The sequence below is a fragment of the Phyllobates terribilis genome, unplaced genomic scaffold (genome assembly GCF_046119375.1).
Source record: "Phyllobates terribilis strain yellow unplaced genomic scaffold, ASM4611937v1 Scaffold_1__5_contigs__length_1240528914, whole genome shotgun sequence".
Taxonomy (NCBI): domain Eukaryota; kingdom Metazoa; phylum Chordata; class Amphibia; order Anura; family Dendrobatidae; genus Phyllobates; species Phyllobates terribilis.
Genome location: NW_027362761.1, coordinates 344,196,722 through 344,216,061, shown reverse-complemented (window position 1 = coordinate 344,216,061; position 19,340 = coordinate 344,196,722). Strand labels below are relative to the sequence as shown.

Genomic DNA, 19,340 nt, shown 5'->3' with positions numbered 1-19,340 from the left:
CGGTCCGGTGTGCTGTTAACACGGACAGGTTATCAGTTTAGTTGTCGCTTTCCTTTCCACCCAGAAAGTGTTCGGCAGCAGTCCATTAGGCTGCATTGCGGACCCCGGGGTCGGTTGCGTTCCATTAAAATAAAGTTGTCTGCAACAGCTCTCCTAACACATACTTTGCACTGACGAAGGGCAATACCCCGAAACACATTGTCTGCAAATTGAGATTCTGATTTGGCTTTTATCCTAAGTCATACTACAAGGCTCTTTATAGGGTCGATATTGACTTGTAAGATTGCTACTTCCAATAGGTGGAACTAGAGTTCAAGTCCTCTTTCTCTCTGAAGAGACAATTTGCATATTTAATTTCCAAGAGGCGCATGCAAGGCATTTAAGTCTCCTCATACTGGCGTGCCAGACCTGGCATTTCACTCTCCATGAGAAAACTTACTCCTTAGATCCGATTCTTAGTCTCTCATCTAGCCAAATCAGATCTCATACTTTGCATTGATGAGGGCCCGGGGCAATACCCCCAAACACTGTGTCTGAAAATAGAGATTCTGATTTGACTTTTATCCTAAGTCATATTACAAGGCTCGTTAAAGGTCCGATATTGACTTGTAGGATTGCTACTTCCAACAGGTGGTGCTAGAGTTCAAGTCCTCTTCCTCTCTGAAGAGACAATTTGCATATTTAATTTCCCAGAGGAGCAAGACATTTAACTCTTCTCATACTGGTGTGCCAGACCAGGCATGACACTCTCCATAAGGAGAAAACTTAGCCCTTAGATAACATTCTACAAATTCTATTTGCATAAGTCGATGCTTGTCTCTTCAAGCCTATCATTCATAACTAGATGTTTTTCGCCAAAAGTCTTAAGATTTGTTCCTGAATTTGATGAAAATACATATGACAGCCTCATTACTTCATATTTTGACTCATCAAAGGGAACTTTTCATCTGATCCATGCTGCACAAACTGCAGGCAGCATGAATCAGGTCACCGCTGCACCATTTAAGTCAGGTAAATTTTTAATATATAATTTAAAGATTCAGCCCAGGTTCATAGTCAGAGACCAGTCTAGTCCTGCTTCGCCCCCAGCCACCTCTTCCCAATGCTGGTGATTGATTGGTCTCTCCCTATGTGCATAAGAGGGAGAGACCTAGCAATCACCTAGAGAGGATTCACGAAGCGCCTACCGGGGCTAAAGACAGAATAGCACTGGTCTCTGGCTATGGTCCCAGGACAGATACTTAAGAATATTTACTCTGAGAAGCCGGAGAGTTTCAGAGAAAAATAAACCTTGTTTTCATGACACAGACCGACTCTGATTCATGCTGTCCATAATTTGGACAGAATGAATCAGGTGGCCGGTTCCCTTTAAAGGACTTGTATGGGACTGCTTTCCAAAAAGGCTCTACTCTAGTCTGTGGGCTGTTGCTTGTATTGTAGCCGGATCTGGAATAAGCTGTCGTGCTCTTGTAGTGTCATTTATTTATTTTACTTGCTTTAGAAAGCGCCATCATATTCCACAGCACTTTACATAATTCATCGTCACTGTCCCCATTGGGGCTCACAATCTACATTCCCTATCAGTATGTCTTTGGAGTTTGGGAGGAAACAGCAGTGCTCAGCAGAAACATGTCGACATGGGGAGAACATGCAAATGGCATACAACTCCCTTAAAGTTATGGAATACTTAAAGGGAATCTGATGTCAGGTTTTTGCCACCTAATCTGAGAGCTGCACAATTTAGGGGCAGAGATCTTGATTCCAGGGATGTCTCACCTATTTGACTCTTTACTGTAGTTTTTATAAAATCACTGATTTATCAGAAGGATCTTATTCTTACAGGACTAGTAACGCTGCTGCCATGAAGTCCAAACACACCCCCACCATTGATTGGCACCTTTCTGCCTATCCACAGTGTACAGATAAAGCGACCAATCAGAGGTGTGGGTGTGGTTATACAGAGCTCGGCATTCAGAGAACTGGCAGATCTGCAGCAGATAAAACAGTTTTTAAGTAAAACTGCAGCAAACAGCCCAGTAATTGACACATGGCTGGAATCAGGGTTTCTGCTTCTATGTCATGTTGCTCTCAGTTGGGGTATCAAAACCTGGTGTCAGATTCTCATTAATTGTACACCAACTCACAAGTTAGGAGAGCTTTGATCATTTTTTTTTTAAAATTTGGTAAAAATTTGGAACTTTTAAACATTTTAGTAGTGATAACTTTGAATGCTGGGGTTTTTAGCTCAATGACAGGTGGAAAGACAGAGATTACCTTCTCTTTGTATGCTATGGAAGATGTTCCTTGTTTGCTCTGTACATTTACATTTCTTTGTATAAAGTTCTTTGAAACTCTCTTGTAAAAGACGTTTCATCTCTAAGTGCAGAAGATTATTCTTCCATGTGTTTGCACAACACAGCTAACGTAACATGGTGATCCTTTTCCATATTTAACACCTGTAGAAATGTAAGCATTCAATCATAGACAGAATGCATGCATCAAGCTGTTTATGGCAGGCTGAGAAAATATCTGCTTTTCCAGAGACTGTGAATCAAGGAAATGGCAGCATTTTGAAAGCCAAAAAGCACATTGCTAGCAGCTCAGATGCCAAGGGTAACATCAATCGTCTGATGTCCGCGCGAAGATTATAGAATTTGGAGTGATTTGTATTAACTTCTGCTTCAATCCAACCTGTTTCATGGCTTCAGAACAGTACAATTTATTCTCTTTTAAAGGTTGGTATATAGCATCTAGAACTTAAGTTTTATGGACTTCAAAACATCCGACATCTACGCTTAACCAGCCAAATACGGCAAACAAGGAGGCGGCTGTACTGCCGATAATTTTATTTATAGCAAGGGGGAAATCTTGGAAAAGTCTCAGTTCAAAGAATTGAAATCTAAAAGAACTGGCAAATGTTTAGGATGTAATTATGAAACCTAAAATGAGAAAATAAGGAGATTTCAATCGGCTAATATCTGCACTCTTTCTAATTATTAACTTTGTAGAAGTCACTATAGATTTTTTTGAAGGTATGTTTTGATAACCATATCATTCACATTTGTGTCTGATGTCGGTGTTGTTGTTGGAAGAATACAGATTATTACATTTAATGAGGCCCAGAAAAGCTAATGGTACATACTGATGAATATTAACATGAATTGACTAGGGAGAATGTCAAATACTCAGATGTCATATAAAGATTAATGAGTACATGTGTATCTTTAAAAAAAATCCACTATAGTCTTTTAATAAAAAATAATCAATTATAATGTTTACTGTATATTTTCAGAATATTTCTCAACAAGTGTGAAGGTATCATTCATTTTATATAAAAATCCCAAATATTTCAGAATTCAACATATAGGCACTATTACTACACAAAATGAAGTATTGGAATATTTTATCGTTTTTCCTAGAGTCAACTAGAAGTCCTGGGTTTCACTGGATATTATAGATGATTGAATTTATTTGATGTGAATCTAATTCATGTCGAATTTTATGAAATTTGTTGGACTCAACAAATTCAATTTGTGATTTAATTATTATTCTTTATTGGGGTGGTGGTGGTGCATGGCCGTTCTTAGTTGGTGGAACGATTTGTCTAGTTAATTCTGATAACAAACGAGACTCTGGCATGCTAACTAGATATGCGACCCCCCGCGATCCGCATCCAGCTTCTTAGAGGGACAAGTGGTGCTCAGCTACTCGAGATCGAGCAATAACAGGTCTGTGATGCCCTTAGATGTCCGGGACTGCACGCGCGCTACACTGCACAGACCAGCGTGTGTCTACCCTTCGCCGACTGGTGCGGTAACCAGCTAAACTCATTTCATGATGGGGATCGGGGATTACAATTCTTCTCAGTGAACAAGAAATATCCTAGAAAGTGCAGGTTATAATCTCACGTTCATTAAGTCCCTGCCCTTTGTACAAACCACCTGTCGCTACTACCGATTGGATGGTGCAGTGAGGTTCTTGGATCGGCCCCGCTGGGGTCCGCCAAGTGTACAAACTACCTGTCGCTACTACCGATTGGATGGTATAGTGAGGTTCTTGGATCGGCCCCTCCGGGGTCCACCAAGAACCTGGTGGAGAGCCAGGAAAATGATCGAGCTTGACTATCTAAAGGAAGTAAAAGTCATAACACGTCATAGCAAAAATTGCAATGTTATTCAATTATTATTGGGGTGAAGGGACACGGTGCCATAGAAGTCAGCAGCAGCAGGTCACATAAGTCACCGTCCAGTCATATCTTAGGTAACAACCTTATACCATGTTCTGATTCATTTTTCACTGTTAGCTGCAACTTTACTAGTGAGACTATATCTATAATGGTTGTTCATTATGCATACCGTTTATAATTGTATTTGATGTATCTGGCTATGAAAATACCACTGCTGTAGCCCTTCATAAATCCATTATTACATCCTAATTAAGCATATAGTCGCGTCTCTGGTCTTATTGGCACCTTTTCTGTATTTTTAATTTGATTTTATTATTACCATTATTTAATATAGTATCTAATTTTAATTCTACTTGTGCTATACTCACTTCTTTTGTCCTGGGAGATACCCTTCTCAAACTGGGTTTATGCATGTGTACTCTGCAGTGTTACCCTTTTGAGTCCCCATTCATACTTATTAGGAGTCCTTCTGTGATTAATGTCTTATTCATTATTGTGCACAATGCAGAAGATTGCATTAGCCAGAGAAGGATCATATGACCTCAGGTGCTACCAGGCAGGTTAACAAATAATGCCTTACAGCTTTTAAAATCATTATCAAGTATAGCACAGTCTATCATGGCCAATATAAAAGCTAAGGCTGGGAATACATCACAGCAACCATTTCGGGTGAATCTGTTTAGTGAGAAGAAGTCACAGCTTAGCAGGAGAAATAGGAAGGAAAAGTTACATAGTTACATAGTTTATAAGGCCGAAAAAAGACAAGCGTCCATCCAGTTCAGCCTATTTCTTGTGCACTGCAGCTATTCCGCAGCGCTGATCCAGGTGAAGGCAAAAAAAAACATGCGGTATAGGCCAATTTACATCATTGAGAAAAAATTCACTTCCCGACACCAATCTGGCAGTCAGATTAAATCCCTGGATTAATTAACTATCACTAAGCATAAGATGTAATTTTATTGTTCTCAAGAAAGGCGTCCAGGCCTCTCTTGAACTCATTAAGTGAGTTGGACATCACCACTTCCTCTCCCAGAGAGTTCCAGAGTCTCACGGCTCTGACCGTAAAGAATCCCCTTCTATGCTGGTGCAGGAACCTCCTTTCCTCCAGACGCATAGTGTGCCCCCTCGTCTTTGTCACCATCCTTGGTATAAACAGGTCATGGGAGAGATCTCTGTACTGCCCCCTGATGTATTTATACATGTTTATGAGGTCTCCCCTAAGCCTTCTCTTTTCCAACGTAAATAGGCCTAATTTTGACCACCTCTCTGGGTATTCTAGTCCCTCCATTCCCTTTATTACCTTAGTCGCCCTCCTTTGTACCCTCTCTAGCTCCAATATGTCTTTCCTGAGCACCGGAGCCCAGAACTGTGCACAATATTCTAAGTGCGGCCTTACCAGCACTTTATACAGGGGAAGAACAATGTTCTCATCATATGCCCCTATTCCTCTTCTGATGCATGCCATGACTCTATTTGCCTTCGCAGCTGCTGCCTGACACTGGGCACTCCAATTTAATTTGCTATTAACCAAGACGCCCAGGTCCTTCTCCATGTCAGATTTCCCCAACGGTTTCCCATTTAATATGTATGGGTGACTGCTGTTTTTCTTTCCCATGTGCATGACCTTACATTTATCGGCATTGAACCCCATTTGCCATTTTTTGGCCCAACTCCCCAATTTATCTAAATCCTCCTGTAGCTGTGCCCTATCCTCATCTGTATTAACTACTTTACAAAGTTTAGTATCATCTGCAAATATTGCTATTTTACTATGCAACCCTTCCACTAGATCATTAATAAATATATTAAATAATATAGGGCCCAAGACAGACCCTTGAGGCACCCCGCTAGTAACCCTGACACACCCTGAGCTTACTCTATTGATAACCACCCTCTGCTTTCTATCACTCAGCCAGCTATTTACCCACTTGCACACATTATCCCCCAGACCAAGCATTCTCATTTTATATACCAACCTTTTGTGTGGCACGGTATCAAATGCTTTGGAGTAGTCAAGGTATACAACATCCACTGACTCTCCCCGGTCCAGCTGTGAGCTCACCTCCTCGTAGAAGGCGATCAGGTTTGTTTGGCAGGAGCGATCCCTCATGAATCCATGTTGATATGGAGTTAGACAGTTATTATCATTAAGATATTCTACAATAGCATCTCTAAGAAATCCTTCAAACAATTTACCCACAACAGACGTTAAGCTGACTGGTCTATAGTTCCCAGGGTCACTTTTAGACCCCTTTTTGAATATTGGTACGACATTTGCTTGGCGCCAGTCTAGTGGGACAGTCCCTGTCCATAAAGAGTGCTTGAATATAAGATACAGCGGTCTGTCTATCACATTACTTAATTCTTTTAGTACCCGGGGGTGTATGCCATCTGGGCCTGGTGACTTGTCTATTTTGATATTATTTAGGCGTTTCTGAACTTCCTCCTGGGTTAGGTGGGTGATATTTAGCGGAGGGTTTACTTTATCACTCTGCATTTTCTCTGATAAATTGTTTTCTTTTGTGAAAACAGTGGAGAAGAAGCTATTGAGTAGGTTTGCTTTACCCTCATCGCCCTCTATGATTTTACCCAGGTTATTTTTTAATGGGCCAACTCCATCAGTTTTAATCCTTTTACTGTTTATATAGTTAAAGAACAGTTTGGGATTCGTTTTACTTTCCTTGGCAATTAGTCTCTCTTTCTCCTCTTTTACTATTCTTATTTGTTTCTTACAGATTTTGTTTTTTTCCCTATAAGATATTAGCGCTTCCTCGCTGCCTTCTTGTTTAAGTTTACCGAAAGCCCTTTTTTTGTTTTTCATTGCCCTCTTGACTTCCTTATTTAGCCACATTGGCTTCCTCCTATTCCTAGCCCTTTTATTCCCATAAGGTATGTACCTTCTACAGTGACTATGTAGGACTGTTTTGAAAATTTCCCATTTTCTATCCGTGCTCCTATTACTAAAGATACTATCCCAGTCTATATGGTGAAGGGCATCTCTTAGCTGATCAAACTTTGCCCTCCTGAAGTTCAGTGTTTTTGTGACTCCCTTGCTGGGCACCCTACTGAAGCACATGTGGAATTGTATAATGTTGTGGTCACTATTTCCCAGGTGCCCCCCGACCTGCTCCTCAGTTATTCTGTCTGGCCTGTTAGTTAATATTAAGTCTAAAAGGCCGTCCCTCTAGTTGGTTCCTGCACAAGTTGTGACAAATAATTGTCTTTGATAATTGACAGAAACCTGTTTCCTTTCTGAGATCTACAGCTTTCGGTTTCCCAGTCTATATCGGGGTAGTTGAAGTCCCCCATAATAATCACCTCGTTATTTTTTGCTACTTCGTCTATTTGTCTCATTAATAGACTTTCCGTGGCTTCTGCTATATTTGGTGGTTTATAACAGACTCCTATGATCATTTTATTATTGTTTTTTGCCCCATGTATCTCCACCCATAAGGACTCGACCTCCTCATTTCCCTCCCATACATCCTCCCGTATTGTAGGCTTTAGACACGTCTTTACATATAGACAGACTCCACCCCCTTTCCGATTTCTTCGATCCCTTCTAAACAGGCTGTAACCCTGTAAGTTAACTGCCCAGTCATAGCTTTCATCTAACCATGTCTCGGTTATTCCCACTATGTCATAGTTACCTGTAGATATTTCTGCTTCCAGTTCATCCATCTTGTTTGTCAGGCTTCTGGCATTTGCTAGCACGCAGTTTACACGATTTTGTTTTGTTCCAATCTTCTCCCTGTGGATTGTATTAGAAATTTTCTTACCTCCCTTCCAAGTATCTTGTCTTGGACCTTCTTTGTCGCACTTCATATCTTTCATTAGTATGTTCTCTGGTTGCATGTTCGTGACCGGCATTTTTCTTCCCATCCCCTCTTCTTCTAGTTTAACGCCCTCCTGATGAGTGTTGCGAGTCTCCTGGCGAATGTGTGTTTCCCGGGTTTGTTGAGGTGTAGTCCGTCTCTGTAAGATCACAAAGTCTTGATTCCATATATAAAGGGAATATCTTTTACCAACTAACACAAAAAGCCCTTTTATCTATTTATTATGAAAGATAATCATTAATAGTCATATTTGACAAATATAACATACATAAAGTGCCCGTAAAATGCCCATAAAAAGTGACCTAGTGCAGGCAGAAATATACATTCATCATGATTATTTTTTCCTATTTTCACACCTTCTTACTGAAGACGATAATCTTTCACTACTTGATATATAATATATAGGTGTGAACTTGAACAAAAAACAGCCTATACATAATAGGTCACTAATCTTAAAAACAGCAGGAGAAGGTTATTGTAGGTGGGACTTATGAATACATATCTATTATTTCCCAAACTGCATCAATATACCACATACATGTCAAGGGCTCAATCCTATATATGGAGTCCTTAATCAGATGCTTTACACATATTACAGTATGATATTCACAAGGTTAACAGTGCTAATCCCCCTCACAGTTTGAGTTTATATGATAAGCTGATACTCCATTCCAAAATACTTTTTCAAGACAATAACATGATCAAAAATAGGACTTATCTGAAATATGTATTTAGGTTGCCCCCATCATTCCTCCAGTTGTTCACATCAAGGATCCTGTTCCATCTCCTGACGCCATGCCCGTCTACTGGAAGGATAGAAGAAAAAACTACCTGTGCATCCAGTTCTTTTACTTTCTTCCCTAATGCTTCAAAGTCCTTGCAGATTGTCGGTAGGTCCTTCTTTGCCGTGTCATTGGTGCCAACATGTATCAGAAGAAATGGGTGGACATCCTTGGAACTGATGAGCTTCGGTATCCTATCGGTAACATCCTTGATCTTCGCCCCTGGGAGGCAGCATACTTCTCTTGCGGTTATGTCCGGTCTGCAGATAGCTGCTTCTGTTCCTCTCAGTAGTGAGTCTCCCACCACCACCACTCTTCTTCCCTTCTTGGCTGTCCTTTTTCTTGTCGCTTCTGGGTGTTTCTGGGTGCTCTTTTCTTTTTTGCTTGCTGGTAGTGCCTCATCCTTAGGTGTGCCATCTTCGTCCTCCACAAGTCCTTGGAATCTGTTTCTCAGTTGTGTGGTTGGTGGTGTCTCCATGGTCTTCTTGCCTCTTTTGGTCACTTGCCTCCACTTGTCTGCCTCTGGAGATTCTCTGACGCTTCCTTCACTTTCCGTGACCAGTAGTGACGCTTCTGTTCTGTCCAGGAAGTCTTCATTTTCCTTGATGAGTTTTAATGTCGCAATTCTTTCTTCCAGTCCCCGCACCTTTTCTTCTAAAAGAGCCAGTAGTCTACATTTCTGGCAGGTGAAGTTGGTTTCAGCTTCTGGTCGATCTGTGAACATGTAGCACATGTTGCAGCTCACCATGTAGGTTGTCACATCTGCCATGCTGCTCCTTGTCCCTGCTGACTTGATGTCTGTCTTCTTTCTTGTGATACCCTAGGATAAACAAGGGGCGCGCGGTTTGGCGATGCTTTCCAAGCAGCTGGTCCCGGCTGTACCCAACGATCTTCTAGCTGAAGAAGACTCTTCGCTTTTCCCAGAAGGCACCTGGAATATGCAAATTGTCCTCTTCAAGCTTCAATCCCTGGTTTGGCGATGCTTTCCAAGCAGCTGGTCCCAGCTGTACCCAATGATCTTCTAGCTGAAGGAGACTCTTTGCTTTTCCCAGAAGGCACCTGGAATATGCAAATTGTCCTCTTCAAGCTTCAACCCCTGGTTTGGCGATGCTTTCCAAGCAGCTGGTCCCGGCTGTACCCAATGATCTTCTAGCTGAAGGAGACGCTTCGCTTTTCCCAGAAGGCACCTGGAATATGCGAATTGTCCTCTTCAAGCTTCAATCCCTGGTTTAGCGATGCTTTCCAAGCAGCTGGTCCCGGCTGTACCCAACGATCTTCTAGCTGAAGGAGACTCTTCGCTTTTCCCAGAAGGCACCTGGAATATGCGAATTGTCCTCTTCAAGCTTCAATCCCTGGTTTGGCGATGCTTTCCAAGCAGCTGGTCCCGGCTGTACCCAATGATCTTCTAGCTGAAGGAGACTCTTCGCTTTTCCCAGAATGCACCTGGACTATGCGAATTGTCCTCTTCAAGCTTCAATCCCTGGTTTGGCAATGCTTTCCAAGCAGCTGGTCCCGGCTGTACCCAACGATCTTCTAGCTGAAGGAGACTCTTCGCTTTTCCCAGAAGGCACCTGGAATATGCAAATTGTCCTCTTCAAGCTTCAGTCCCTGGTTTGGCGATGCTTTCCAAGAAGCTGGTCCCGGATGTACCCAACGATCTTCTAGCTGAAGGAGACTCTTCGCTTTTCCCAGAAGGCACCTGAAATATGCAAATTGTCCTCTTCAAGCTTCAATCCCTGGTTTGGCGATGCTTTCCAAGCAGCTGGTTCCGGCTGTACCCAACGATCTTCTAGCTGAAGGAGACTCTTCGCTTTTCCCAGAAGGCACCTGGAATATGCAAATTGTCCTCTTCAAGCTTCAAGCCCTGGTTTGGCGATGCTTTCCAAGCAGCTGGTCCCGGCTGTACCCAAAAGCCAAAAAAAACTCTGAATTTACTATACCGATAGTGAGAAAAGAGCAGTGAAGAAATGTTACCATCAATTTACCTATAGCCATATACAGTACAGACCAAAAGTTTGGACACACCTTCTCATTTAAAGATTTTTCTGTATTTTCATGACTATGAAAATTGTACATTCACACTGAAGGCATCAAAACTATGAATTAACACATGTGGAATTATATACTTAACAAAAAAGTGTGAAACAACTGAAAATATGTCTTATATTCTAGGTTCTTCAAAGTAGCCACCTTTTGCTTTGATGACTGCTTTGCACACTCTTGGCATTCTCTTGATGAGCTTCAAGAGGTAGTCACCGGAAATGGTCTTCCAACAATCTTGAAGGAGTTCCCAGAGATGCTTAGCACTTGTTGGCCCTTTTGACTTCACTCTGCGGTCCAGCTCACCCCAAACCATCTCGATTGGGTTCAGGTCTGGTGACTGTGGAGGCCAGGTCATCTGGCGTAGCACCCCATCACTCTCCTTCTTGGTCAAATAGCCCTTACACTGCCTGGAGGTGTGTTTGCGGTCATTGTCCTGTTGAAAAATAAATGATGGTCCAACTAAACGCAAACCGGACGGAATAGCATGCCGCTGCAAGATGATGTGGTAGCCATGCTGGTTCAGTATGCCTTCAATTTTGAATAAATCCCCAACAGTGTCACCAGCAAAGCACCCCCACACCATCAAACCTCCTCCTCCATGCTTCACGGTGGGAACCAGGCATGTAGAGTCCATCCGTTCACTTTTTCTGCAACACACAAAGACACGGTGGTTGGAACCAAACATCTCAAATTTGGACTCATCAGACCAAAGCACAGATTTCCACTGGTCTAATGTCCATTCCTTGTGTTCTTTAGCCCAAACAAGTCTCTTCTGCTTGTTGCCTGTCCTTAGCAGTGGTTTCCTAGCAGCTATTTTACCATGAAGGCCTGCTGCACAAAGTCTCCTCTTAACAGTTTTTTTAGAGATGTGTCTGCTGCTATAACTCTCTGTGGCATTGACCTGGTCTCTAATCTGAGCTGCTGTTAACCTGCGATTTCTGAGGCTGGTGACTCGGATAAATTTATCCTCAGAAGCAGAGGTGACTCTTGGTCTTCCTTTCCTGGGGTGGTCCTCATGTGAGCCAGTTTCTTTGTAACGCTTGATGGTTTTTGCAGCTGCACTTGGGGACACTTTCAAAGTTTTCCCAATTTTTCGGACTGACTGACCTTCATTTCTTAAAGTAATGATGACCACTCGTTTTTCTTTACTTAGCTACTTTCTTCTTGCCATAATACAAATTCTAATAGTCTATTCAGTAGGACTATCAGCTGTATATCCATCTGACTTCTGCACAACACAACTGATGGTACCAGCCCCATGTATAAGGCAAGAAATATCACTTATTAAACCTGACAGGGCACACCTGTGAAGTGAAAACCATTTCCGGTGACTACCTCTTGAACCTCATCAAGAGAATGCCAAGAGTGTGCAAAGCAGTCATCAAAGCAAAAGGTGGCTACTTTGAAGAACCTAGAATATAAGACATATTTTCAGTTGTTTCACACTTTTTTGTTAAGTATATAATTCCACATGTGTTAATTCATAGTTTTGATGCCTTCAGTGTGAATGTACAATTTTCATAGTCATGAAAATACAAAAAAATCTTTAAATGAGAAGTTGTGTCCAAACTTTTGGTCTGTACTGTATATGGAGGTCACTTTAATATTACTAAGGCTATGTTTGCGCTAATGAGGAGCTAGAAAGAGGTTGGGTTTAATCCTAGGAGACCTTCAATTATTATACAAGTCTGTTCAGGGAAATTGTAATACATGCGATTTACGGCAATTTTTTTCTCCGCTAATCAATTTTTTTTCTAAATGGAGAATGGCAAATTAGAATTTCAAAAGATTCCATTATCTATACTGGATATTACATGTTATACAGTAGATGTTAATATTTCAACTAAGAAGTCACATTGCTATACAAAACAAAGACAGATCTAGCTATAGAAAGTCAGATTACTGCTACATACAGTATATCATCAAAAACCAGTATGTAGTGTGCCACCGAGAGAGACAGAGAACACCTTAGAAAAGGACCAATCCTGAATTGTCGTAAAAATCCTTTATTGTATTAGAGGAAGACATTTTTTTTCAAATACAGCGGAAATGTAGCCCCCTATATGTCATTTAATATTTTATTGTGCATAAACAGCTTTAATTAACCCCTAATTTTGTAATTTTGCCATAGTTACTAAATTTGAACAAATGTAGGGTAATTTTTAATGAATAAATCATAATTGTTAATCATTATATGAGACTATATCTAAGTTGCAGTACAATTCAGTAATATGAACATATTGTTTGTACTTATATACTACAGTTGAGCAAAAAGATTGGTTCTGCCCTGACCCAGTGTCCTGTCCAGTCCTCTAAGGCAGCCGACTAGAGCAGCTTTCACTTTTGTACCAGAAATTTTCGGGTCAGCATCCTGTGTCGTTGTTATGCTTGCTAGGAACTGATGATACGGAGCAACACATGTCATGATATCATGGGAGCCCTTGTGACTAGGCCTCACGAGATGCCGCGAGGTTGTGGGGCCTAGTAAGTGGAAGAGGCACTCATGATGCTGTGTAAAAGTGAAGATTGCGCTGGTATGGCTGCCACGGAGTTACCGACTGGAAAATGGACCAGAGCAGCTGCATCTTTTTCCTCAACACTGTATATATATTTGATACATTAGATTTGAGCAAAAAGATTGGCAGGTCCCATTCCAGCGGCCACATCTTTAGTCAATGGCATTCAGACTGCAAATTTCCTCCTACCTCCCGGCATCTCTGGCACTTCTTTTGATTAGTGAGCCATCGCCTACAATATATAAAATTCTTTTTAAGCATCTGGCCACAGTCTATCTGCCAAGAACTATTTGACTCAGTTTCTGGTTATTAGATCACAAATACAGAGTACTATGTGTAGAGCCGGCCAAATTGAGTCAACAGTAAGAGCAACATATCGGCTGACATAGTGTCTGAGATATTGTCATGTTAACATCTGATATAAATACATAAACTGGATGAGCAGAAAATGTGCAATGAGATAATGGCAACTAAAACACAGATTCTATGAATACCTACTAACTCTTGTAAAGATTTGTAATTTGTTTCTTTTATTTCTGCCTTCCAGGAGCAACAGTCTATTTACAGAAGTTGTTCAGATGAACTTTGAGATCACCAGTTTTAGCAGCCTTTCTGGTACACAGCCCATTTCATGGCAGCTGGAATATCTTGGAAAAATGACAACTGACATGGTCCTATCTGAAGTCTACATAAGCCAAAAAGATATTTTGGGAATAGTTCCCCTCTCTATGGTAAGAACATTTCATTACATTATTGTGATATAAAGTGTTCTTGGTGTGTATAAGCAATGAGATTATCAGATAAGGAGATAACTCATTAGGGAACTCTTCATATCAATGAAACTTATACCTTAAGTAACTAAAGATGGTGCATGCAAGTCTCCAAGTTTCATAACAAAAAACCTTCACAATATAGTACAAGAAACACCATACTCCAGACTTGCAGAAAATGTGAAAAAAATTGTGAATATTTATTTGGCCCTTCAAGACCTGAAAAAGGTTCAGTATGTAGGACTAAAATGTCGAATGTATGGGCTAAATAATTTCCACACTTCTTTTCACTAGCTAGACTGGAGTGCTGCCTTTTTTGTACTACTGCATATTGTGAAGGCCTGGTGAATTGCACCCATCATCTCTAGTGACCTGTGCTGCTTTCAATTTTTGGATAGCTAGATAGATAGATAGATAGATAGATAGATAGATAGATACAAACAAAAGAATACAGCAGTAGGGATAAGTGAACCCGAACAGTAAAATTCGGGGTTCGTACTGGATAACTAGTGTCCGGTGCAGAACAACGAACACGGATTTCTTACTGTACGTCCATGTTACTGTTTGGGTTTGGTAGCCTAATAAAGCTTGTTGAAAGTCTGCAGCACAGTCAGTCAACAAGATTTAAGGCTGTGGGTACCAAATAATGGCATGGTTGTGATTTTCTGGTGCACCACGTGACCCGGCTTGACAGTGTAAAATAAATAAATAATTTAAAAAAACAACTTGTGGTCCCCCCTATTTTTAATAACCAGCCAAGGGAAAGCAGACAGTTCTCATTCAGAGAACAGTGCTCCATAGACTGAAGCAGCAGCCACTGCCGGGTCTCATGCTGAACCTCGCCGGGTCTCGTGGAGTACAGCATGAGAGCCGGAATGATGAGCGTTGACATGACCGCGAGTGACTTATGCAGCCGCATTTTCGAGGCTGCATAGGTCACTCGCGGTCATGTCTCATGGGCGAGACGTGCTGTACACGGACCCATAGACTTTTATTAGCCCTTGTCATCCGAGCTGCTGGTAAAAAATGGACATGTCTATGTGTGGTTTGCATGGACACATTGTCCATGCAAACACATGGACATTTGCATAGCAGCATAGGTTAAAATGGGAACGTGTGGTATCCGTGAAAAAACAGATACCACAAGTACTGGAAACACAGACATGTAAAGGGGGCCTAAGACAGTTTTTAATTAGTGTTGGGTTTTATCTGCCTTTTAAATTTGTAGGCTTCTAGCCCTGAAGAGGCATGTTTGATAAATATTAGGTTTTGGGTTCCATCAAAGGAAGGCACGCCTTGTCATGGTTGATGGGCTCTCATTAATTTGCCAATTTATGTGCCAAATACCTTCATTTTTATAAACATATTCCATACAGCAGTAATGCAAATCAAATTTCATATTTTAAACGTTTTCATACATCTTATAGAGTGTTGCTGTATTCTTTTGTTTGTATATTATTCATTCATAGCAGCTTTCATCTGTTCACACTTGCTTTATTCTGTTTGGAGGGGCTGGTCAATTTTGTTTTTGTTTTTTGTAGATCAATAGATAGATAGCAAAAATAATGGAAAAGCACAATAAATAAAGATTTATTTGTGCAAGGCTTCCCAAACAAAAATCCAATTGTAATAATATAGAAAAAAAATTAAGGAAGGGAGCACTTCAAAAATATATAAATAGTAGACTTTAATTAGCCCATGTGGTAACGTTTCAGTTCACAGAACCTTTCTCAGGGCTTGCAATAATCATATTATATGGCATTGTGTACTTACAATTGCTCATTTCGCCATTCTACTGAGTTTATACTTCTCTTTTCTATTAGGTCTATGACATCACGTGATTAAAAATGGACTAGTTGAATCCTTCTAAGTTCTATGTAGAAACACGAGGTCAATTATTCCTGTATGATCACGAGTCCCTGCAAAAGTCTCTGGCGGGGGAGGAGAGAGCAGCTGGGTCAAGAGTTGAAGAGGGAAATGATAAATTCAGGGACAAGAGACTTCCTGATTCTACATAGAGCAGAGAAAAGAGGAGAATTAGCTGGATAGAAGGGCAAAATGAGCAATTGTAAGTACACAGTGCTGTATAATATGATGACTGCAATATGTTAAGAGGATAAAAACTTTGATAGGAGGAGTGCTTCTTTAAAGTCCACTTATATATTTATTCTTTAAAGTTCACTTTGTACATTTTCAGAGTGCAGCATCTCTTTCTTTCTTTCTTTTTTATAGATAGATAGATAGATATTTTGTCCTTTAAAACGTCTTTGCTTTGGCATGATGGGCAGATGAGAAGGCAACAGGTGGCTCCAGGGCCAGCAATTACCCGGTTTACATATATCTTACTGTCTGTTGATTGTCTACTGCAAATGAGTCATTTGCAATAAAAAAGAAAACTTTCTGAACCACCATAGCAGGGTGACGTACATTGCACTGTAGACAGAAAGGAATCCTATAATTATTTTTCTATAAACAGGTAGGAGTCAGCATTTCCTCAAAGTGATTTAGTAAATTTTCCTATGTGAAACTCTTCAAAACCTCAATTTCAACCCTTCTTCCAGAAAATTAGGACTCCGAGACCCTCTTAAGATGAAGGTTGATGTCCTGCAGTATCTGACATTGCTCTCATATATCCAATACCATCCACTACTGTTAAATTCAGTCCATTTGTATCCATTAGTTGTGCTATGACATCCCTCCAGCTATTCTTTGCTGCACATAACAAAATACAAGAGAATCAATTATCTGCCAGTACATTACTGTTGGTTGCATGGTTCATCTCTAAGGGTGGTTTGGGGAGTTATATGGTTTATGGTATTTAGAGCCTTTGAAAATAATCTAACAGGATGAAATTGTATAAAAGTCCTTTCATTAATCCCACATGTTCCATTCTTATTTTATGAGCCAACAGTATTGTGTCTGACAACATTTAGCTCCAGCTACAGGGCTCTCTGAAAATGAGAAGAGAGCTCAGCACTTTTCCGTCTTGTGAGAGCAGGGCAGAATGAGATAGTTCTCATTAAAGACTGTTTTAATATGTATTGCCTTAGTATTTGTCACATTAATGTGATCAACATTGTGCATGACTGTATGTGCTGTATGTAACGGTAGTTTTCAGTTGCAATTATGTAACATACCGTACCTCTGATGTAACATACCGTATTACTGAGGATATTTCCTCTTCGCTCAAAGAGATGACATATTTGTGGTGTTAGTGAATTCATTCCAATACAACTGTGTGCAATGGAGATACCACTGAAATGAGTTGAGACTGTGAATAAATATGAGAGGATTGCAGGTAGAGTGTGACTATATGTTTAATCTCTCCTCGCTATAAAATTGGATCAATTCCAATTGCATCAGACTTAAGAGTTTGGTTGTGGTTATGTCAAAACTTTGCTCTATATGGGCGGAATTGAGGCATTTTAGATCAGAGTGTTTCCACTGGTTTCCATTTTTGGGAGCTATCTTTCAGCCAAACATTACCCTGCTATGCACTGAACCCCAAAACATGTAGGTTATTGTTCTTGTCTTCACTGTAAGGTGAACTGGGTCCTTCAAAACTTGATCAGAGGGTCCTTCTAAACTTGATCAGAGGTTCCTCAAAAGACAACAGCAGCAACTCCTGCCACTACTACAGCAGAGATGGCAAGCTCAGCCTGCTGATAATTGCTTGGCATTGGTACATGAAAAGCAGTAAACAATTAATAGATAAAAAATAAAATTACGCTTTACACTCTCTCCCATACCAACCCAATGCATGACCTGACTGGTATTCCCCCATAGTAATAAGGTTTGGGAATCATTGCTAGGTAAGACATCTATAACCATATTGCCTGTGGGCAATATATGACCCTCAACAATCTGGTCCCAACCATGCTTAACAGTGTTTGATGGCTGTTCATATGTATTTTCAATGTCAGGGAGAAGAGAGGCGTTGAATTGGGATTAGCAGAGACAAATAATTATTAATGGGACAGATGCAGGTAAGTATTAATGGTTGCCATTTTTAGAACCCCCATAATTTGGCCAATAGGAGTGTGTTGACTCCTATGTAGCACGGACATGAGTAAATGAGTTGATGTGCCCTACATAATTGCTGCTATATTTAGGGTAATTTATGGGAGAAGGGAAACACTCTACTGTTTCATCGTTTCACATAAGTTACAATAATGAGAGCCTCATGCTTTCTTATTTCTAGATAGGGAATAGCGGAGAAGGGGACCTCTATCCTCCTGATACTTGGCAGTCATAAAAGTGAACGAGATGCACTTATCAGATATTTATGGTTTATACTGTGAATATGGAAGGTAATACCCCTAATACACACATGTTATTGTGGCCCATGGGGTTGGTTTATTCCGACAATGTGGCCTTCTGACCTAAAAAGGTTGTGCATCTTTGCTGCAGAGGCTTCAGTGCAGAAGATCCATGGCAGACTGTCTTTGTCATATCTGGTTTTGAACAAATCTTTGATTCTACTGAAAGAAATTGCCATTGTAAATCTTTTTATATAGGAAACAGCGTGGTGATTGTTACATAATATCATTTCTATATCAAGTGTCTATTTTACTGGGAGATTCATTGCATGACCTTTCCAAGGTTGACTTTACTACTTCCCCCCCTCCTGCATTCTGCTTACCACACAGGATTGCGATCTGTAATCCCCGGTGCATATCTTCCTTGTTTAATCACACTTTTGTTAAAATGGATTCATTGTTAAATCTGCAGTGGCTTCATTAGGAGCAGGTTTACTCCCACCATATGGTAACTACTTCTTGGTAGAGTGGAGACAGGTTCTTCTATGCTGTGTAGCATATTGTCACCATGCATACACATACTCAGCAAATAATTACTCTATTTAAAGGAGCATTCACTCAGCCAGCGGCTTACGCTGACAAGCTCTGTTTTCATTTTTCCATTTCTCCATGCAAAGTGACCTATTGTTTTAGGCTGGGATAAATGAACATGTTTAAAACTATTATTTTAGCCCCAATTATTGTTTAAGATTTTGAAACCAATTTGTAGTTACACTTTGCGATCCTAACTTTATAGTTCACAATTTATACACTTCTCAATTCTGAAATTGTAAAACCAAGAAAGAAAAGAATTGACAAACATGCTAATGTTATGTAAATGATGGAAACATGGAAGCAAAATTTTCAAAAGAGCTCAATTTAGTTAGCACGGAGTATGAGCGCCTCATG

General features: G+C 40.5%; 1 protein-coding gene across 1 annotated transcript in view; it reads left to right on the top strand.

Annotated features, from left to right (window-relative positions):
• The window catches only part of TMEM132C (transmembrane protein 132C), a 904,429-nt gene that overhangs the window by 658,201 nt on the left and 226,888 nt on the right, over nucleotides 1-19,340 (top strand). Inside the window, exon 4 of the mRNA XM_073676143.1 lies at nucleotides 13,911-14,094. Coding sequence (XP_073532244.1) covers nucleotides 13,911-14,094 — 184 coding nt within the window. The remainder of the gene's footprint in view (nucleotides 1-13,910; nucleotides 14,095-19,340) is intronic.